A 6,648-nucleotide genomic window follows, 5' to 3' on the forward strand; every position below is an offset into this window, starting at 1 on the left:
ACAGGCTCAGAAAGGTCTGCCTTTGCTAAGGGTGCTCGGGCTCACCTCCAGCCTGGACAGAAAGGTCCTCATGGAGGTGGGGGTGCTGAGCGGTCACTACGTGGAGACCACTACCCCTCACCTTTGGAGCTACAAACATCTTGAATTCTCAAGTGAAGGCTTGGATTGAAATATGGAGCTCCCTGTTCCAGTCAAATCGAGGGCTCAGTGGACTCTTAGGGGGACTGCATTTCCAACCGATCCCAACTCTTTGGGGGTTTAAGTTGGTCTGCATTTGGCAAGAGGCACTTCCTGTTTCTAAGAAAAATGGCTTTTGAGGGCTTAAGAAAAAGGCTCCAGGAGCTTTTGGACTGCAAACCGGCTCTTGCAAAACAACATTTGGATGATTTACGTGTAAATGAATCAGAAACATGTGGATTAAATTTCCTTGTGAATACAGATGGGTTTAAAAATTAACGGAAAAAGTGTTTGGCAAAATACTTATATTTTAATTGAATCTAAAATGTCAGGGGTGGGGGTGGGGAGGCACCGGGTGTGTGTGCCTCCCCCCCCACCCCACAGGGCTCCCCTCCCTCTGTGTATCTACTGCAGAGTTTGTGTTAATTGGGGTTCAGTGTGTTTTTTAATGGCACATTCCTCTAGGCATGAGATTTGGGAAATGAAAAGGGTCACTTCCTAGATGCAGTCATCACTGACAAGAACATTAATTTAAATGTAGAATTGCCAATAAAAAAAAAAGCAATGACTTTCTCTGCTTGACCGCACGCTAAGCCACCATTGAGAGGCAATGATGGCCGCCCCTTGCTTCTAATGAAAGCATCGCTCTCATCTCCACGTATTTCAGAGCTGCCACCCTTACTAATTATGTTTCAGACACATCCCTGTATTCCTCACACCCATCATGTGAAGCGTGCTGGGTGGCAGGCTACCTATTTGATACCAGAGGAATCAGCCCAGAGAAGTTAAACAACTAACCCAAGATCACACAGCTCGGTCACACAGAAGGGATGGGTTAGAAAAAATAGCAGCTAATCCCTGTGAGATCTTGCCTAGGAGCTGAACAGGGGCCAGGCACTTCCCATATGTAGTTTTACTTAAATCTTCAACAAGCCGGGCAGTATCACAGCCCTGGCAAACGACGAGCGTTTTCTAGCTGAGGACGAGAAGACACCTCAGGGGACCACACTCAGCAAGCAGGGAGCCCCGAGGTAGAAAGCCGGTCTATGGGATTCCCTGCTCTTCTAAACACTCCCTGTGGCCTCCTAACTGAACACTGGGAGAGATTTTTGATGACCCTGACAGCCTTCCCTTTTCCCAGGATCTCACCCCAGCTTTCCAAGGCTACAGTTCTCTAGGGGCAGGTGCAGACCATTCTAGAAGCCTGGATGAAGCGGTGGTATAGGAGACATTCTGGAGTCTCATGCATACCTGCTTCCTCTTCCTTCTCCTCCTCCATGCGGTCTCCCAGCTTCACAGGCCCATGGACAAGGCCCGTGGCAGCTGCTGCTGCCTCTCCAGCGTGAGGACAGCGTGAAGGTGTCTGGGTTGCTGGCACTGGCCTCAGTCTGGGAGTTAACAGAGCACAAAGACACCCATGGTGTTTTGTGGAAAGTGCTGGCAGTTGGGACGGACCAGGTTTTCATTCTAGATTCTGCAAGTGAAGGAGAGAGAAAAGAGTGACAAATCAAAAAATCTCACTGTTCTGCAAGGTTTGGGGCTGTGACTTCCCCAGCAGTATTCAAATGATGCCCCTTCCCAGCGATGTTTTAAAATAGAAATCAGACTTGGAGGGGTGTTTAGAGTCTTCTCTTCTGTTCAAGACACATACCCAGGCTGGCATAGTAGTTATCGTTCTTAATCAAGTACCTGTATATTCCATACAAAAACTCATTCCTGGGAAGAGAAGAGCACTTTTGTGGTGAATAGTCAACCAACATAATGGTGTGGGGGTGGTTTTTGTTGTTGTTGTTGTTGTTGTTGTTTTTCTGGGTGAGAAGTTTGGAGGCAAAACCATTGACTTTTGTCTTCTCTTTCCACAGCGATATCTGGCATGATTGTTCCTCCCATGTGAAAGAATTGCCTTGAAGAATTTTATTAATGAAGAGGTTGGATTCTGCTACAGAGAGTAATCTGATACAAGTCCCAGAGTGGAACTTTTAACTCAGGCCTTTTTCAGAGGAGTCACAATAACTGCAGATTTTTAAACAAACAATATCACCGACCTTGCAAATACTGAAGTTGGAAGGGATCTGTGAGTGCAGGGTGTTGGTTCAAGTTGTACCTCCCAGATGTTTGGGGGATATATTTATTCTGTGTTGATAAAAGCAAATCCTCTTTTTCTTTTCTTTCTTTTTTTTTTTAAGCTTAACTCTGCGGTCATTTGTCTTTTATAAACCGTAAAGCTGTATACAAGGGACACTATAAATAAGACCCCATGTTTTAATTTATGATGTTTTTAAAGCCGTGTAAAGGGAGAATGAAGTGGTGATATTTACAAAAAAGTTAAAAAAAGAAAAAAAGAAAAAAGAAAATTAAAAAAAAGCTTGTATGGGACAGAATAGGAATGCCAGTTAGATTTTTTAGAAAACTAAGAGTCGGCTTTTGCGCCTTAAAGCATATCAAATGGTAGTTAGCTCAGACAGTGCATTTTCAGTATCTAACTTAACATGCCACCCCTTAGCAGTGCAAGCTTATTTCTCTCTTTCCGTATCGTTGTCTTAAGTAACTGTGTAAATAAGTGCAGCCTGGAGTCAAAAAGTGACCGTCACGTGATCACACGTTTCCCTTCAACACAAAAATCCAGTGCCTCTAGACAGATTGTTAAAAAACTGCAGATTTAAACCTGAGATCATTCTCGCTTTTAATTATGTCAACTTCGTCGGAAGCCGATGGCCTCTTGAGAGCTTGGTGGCACGCGGACTGTGTGAGAACCTCCTTCGAATCTTTATGGAACAGGGTCCAGGCACAGAATTCCACATTATGCCTCCAGTTATCAAGCCAAAATATCCTCTTACACCCCCGCCATTTACAAGGTAAAAGTTTACTCATCCTAAAGGGGACTTCCCACCAGGCCTCCCAAAGCTGACAAGGGCAAGCTGGCAGGCATTTCCCATGACAGGGCCTCTCTCAGTGGCCCTACCCATTGGTGACATAGTAGATGAAAAGGATAGGTAAGTGCTTTGAAATTAAGAGGAAGAGGAATCTAGGAGAAAGGCGAAGTAGGTTGAGACCTCCCAAACATCGCTTTCTGTTCTACGGCAATTTTTTGCTCTCATTATCTGGGAAGTGTTCTTAAAAATAAGAATTGATAGCAAAGATGCAGCGAAGCTATGAGGATGCATTTGCCTGATACTTTTTTTTTTCTTTGCGGTTGTGTTTTTGTATGTAGTTATAAATACTGTAGATTTTTTTGTGATTTTTTTTGCCAAAGTTGTTGTTCTATTTATACATTTTAATGTCTTAAGACAGTTTTTCAATATCACAAAAAAGATTTTACCGCATATTTTGCAAAGGAAAAAGAAGCTCACTACCTTTAGCTTGCACATACTTGCGAAGTTAATGAAGAGGCTTTCTGTTTCAAAGGGGATTTTGTAAAATATCCATATAAATAATGTATTTATCTTTGGAATTTGTACATTGCTTTCCCCTTCTTCCTTTTCCTCCCACACCCAACTTATTTTATTGTGTATGTTTGCTATGTGAAAAAGTGCGTATTTGTTTGGTCACCTACAGTTGTATTAGCTGTTCCAATGTGATTTTTAAACATTTCATTTATAGTTATTTTTAGTATTGTTTTAAACCATGCTTCAATTTTTTTAAATTTCCACCCCAAAGCCATTGTCTATTTTTGTATTATTTGTAAGTTAAGAAGTTTTTTCCAATATATGGCAAAAAAAGTAGCATATTATTCTTGTAGCATTTAGTTCTGTAGATTTTAAAAAAATGTATCCTTTGCTTTGGAAGCTTACAAAAACACACACCCCTAATGCTGTTTTACTCTATTAATATGCATGGAACCTCTCCCTCTGGAGTGACGCATTTTGTGCATTAAATTCGGGGGAGAAACTTCATAGAAATCAATGAACATTCTTTCTTAAGTCTGCTTGTATATTTCCTCTGTCTTTCACATAAATATAAACCAGCAGATTGGATGCCTTAACAATGCAAATCATATCCATTTCACTTGTACATTGTAAGTGTGCACCAGAACTGTCAGTCATCACTAACATTATAAGAAAAAAGAAAAAGAAAAAAAAAGACAAAGAAATCGAAAAGCACAAAAGAACTGTTTTGTTACCTTAAGACAATGTAACTTTTTCTAGTAGAGCAAGAAATTTACAACAATGCTGCAACTGTGCATGCCCCCATATGGATTTTGCAATGGTTTTCACTAGACTATCAGAGTGCGATTTTTATGGGTTGGGGTGGGTGAGGGAGGGGAGTTGCGGGAGGGAAGGGAGGAGGGGAGGAAAGCTGATTTTTCATGGTGAGAAATAATAATGATGATTAATAATAATAATAATAAAAAAACTGGAAAATGTAAGCAAGGTGGACGCATTGCTTCTCGGTACTCGGAAAGGCTGTCTGAATTCGTGTGGTAAGCGCTGGCCTGAAGAAGTGTACAATTTAAAGCCATATTTTGTCTGGTGAGCCCCTTAACTGTTTGTGAAGGGACAGTCGGCCGGTGAGGTGTCCGGCTCAGACCCCGACAACAAACGCCACCCATCTGTCAGCCATGTTTAGTGGTTAGAACTTCTCTTGAAAGTCCAAAGAGCCTTTAAAATATGTTTAATTTGTGTCTTGTTGCCTCTATTTATATTGATTAGATGAAAAGACGTTCTGGCCCTCTGACCCTCTTTCTCCTACACAAAACTTTTACAAGTAAATGATGTTCCCCTAAATACAGAATATGGCTTTAAGAAGATGAAATAGAGAACTAAGATTTCAGTTTTGGGGGAAAAATACAGCTTCTGGATGACTGGATTGCATAACATGCCCTGGCCTCACATTGTACTAGAATGCAGCTTAACGAAGTCATCTCTAAATCTACTAACCTTTCACCTTCTTATCAAACTTTTTGAATAGACACACACTGTACAGTTCAATTGTTAGAGAACCTAACTACTGTAGAGATTGTTATAATTTTTTTTTTTTGCAAAAATTCAAGCTGTAAAAACTTTTCAACTTTCACAATATTTAATTAAAGTTACTTCCTGTCTGTGATGGCAGCTCCTAGTTGTGTATTCATTTCAATATTTCAGATGAGCCAAAGTCCAACATAATGTAAAAGGTCTGTGTTTGCAATTGTTCAGACCAGTGTTGACACCCAGAGAGAAGAAATTAGGGTAGTCCTGGGACACCCACTTTCTTTCCTTGTAAATCCTTGGGGATTTGCTAATCTGGGATGCAAATTGAACACGCACAGCGTACTGCTGCCCTCTGCTGGCAGCAGCTGGATGCACATGTGCCCTTGCTGGCCCACAGAGGTGCCCAGAGCCCCCCAAATTTCAACAGGCAAGCAATGAGAACCCCTGCTGTGACTGAGCTGTGAATCCAACACCTGGCCATTCTAGAACATCATCCTCCGTGCTACAAGTCTGAACCATGCTCTTCACATACAGCTGCTAATTAATCCCTGTGAGCCTTTTGCCCAATTAATTATGTGCCCTGGCTCATTGATGAGGAGGTGTGTGCGAACTCAGAACCTGCATGAGCCACAGTTTTAAATCCCATGTGGGTGAGACATGTTCCCTGTTGGGTGAAACCAAATCGCTGTGGAGTCGAACATTTCACAAACACCCGATAGGTCCACAATCCTGTAAAACTGTTTCGCTTTAAGTTTCATCATGATCATAAGTCTTCCCAATTGCACATTCAATGCTTTTCCTACTTTGCAGTTGTTGGACATGATAAGGTTAATGACGCTTGTAAAATGTCTGGAGAACTCAGCAAATAGGCCATAGACCAACAGACCCTGGGCGGGCAGAGCTAACAGGGTGTCACGCGGCCACCATCATGGTTATTTGTGCTGGGCATCGCGGAGGCACATTTGCTCTGGAATGGAGCCCAATGTGAGATGATGACAGAGTGTAACCAATTCACTTAATAAGTAGAGAAGCTGCCACCCTTTTCTTCAAAAGGGAATCTACGTTGATTAGTTTGGTCATTATACATATTTGGAATTCTATATTAGATGCAGGTCCCTGTATTAGATACAGAAGATAAAAAAAAAATGAACAAGAGGCATCTGCCCTCAGGACGCTCACCATCTCAAACAAGACAAATGTATAGTCAAATAAAGTAGTCTAGAATGGTTAGAGTGAGACAGGCACGCCTCGGAATAAAAAAAGACAACCACACCTCTACAGACTGGCTTCTGCTTTCCTTAAGGCCTATTTCTTGAAAGCATTCATTCATTCATTCACCTTGAAGGTTTCCTATGCACCTGGCACCAGGCGAGGCCTAGTGGACTCCATAGTGGGCACAGAGACACTGGTCCTGTCCTCATGGACCTTACAGTTAGTGGGGCAAGCAGACACTATGCAACCACACACATCTGTTCTAACAAACCAACAATGGCCATGGAGAAAAAGTCCAGCGTGCTCTGAAAGTCAATGACAGTGGGATCTGTCTTAGCCTGAAGGGTTG

General features: G+C 42.1%; 1 protein-coding gene across 1 annotated transcript in view; it reads left to right on the forward strand.

Annotated features, from left to right (window-relative positions):
* The window catches only part of EBF1 (early B cell factor 1), a 385,315-nt gene extending 380,087 nt beyond the window's left edge, over nt 1-5,228 (forward strand). The window contains exon 16 of the mRNA XM_006089069.3: nt 2,040-5,228. Coding sequence (XP_006089131.1) covers nt 2,040-2,071 — 32 coding nt within the window. The 3' untranslated portion in view covers nt 2,072-5,228. The remainder of the gene's footprint in view (nt 1-2,039) is intronic.
* The last annotated feature ends 1,420 nt before the right edge of the window (nt 5,229-6,648 follow it).

Source organism: Myotis lucifugus, unplaced genomic scaffold (genome assembly GCF_000147115.1).
Source record: "Myotis lucifugus unplaced genomic scaffold, Myoluc2.0 scaffold_56, whole genome shotgun sequence".
NCBI classification, from domain to species: Eukaryota; Metazoa; Chordata; class Mammalia; order Chiroptera; family Vespertilionidae; genus Myotis; species Myotis lucifugus.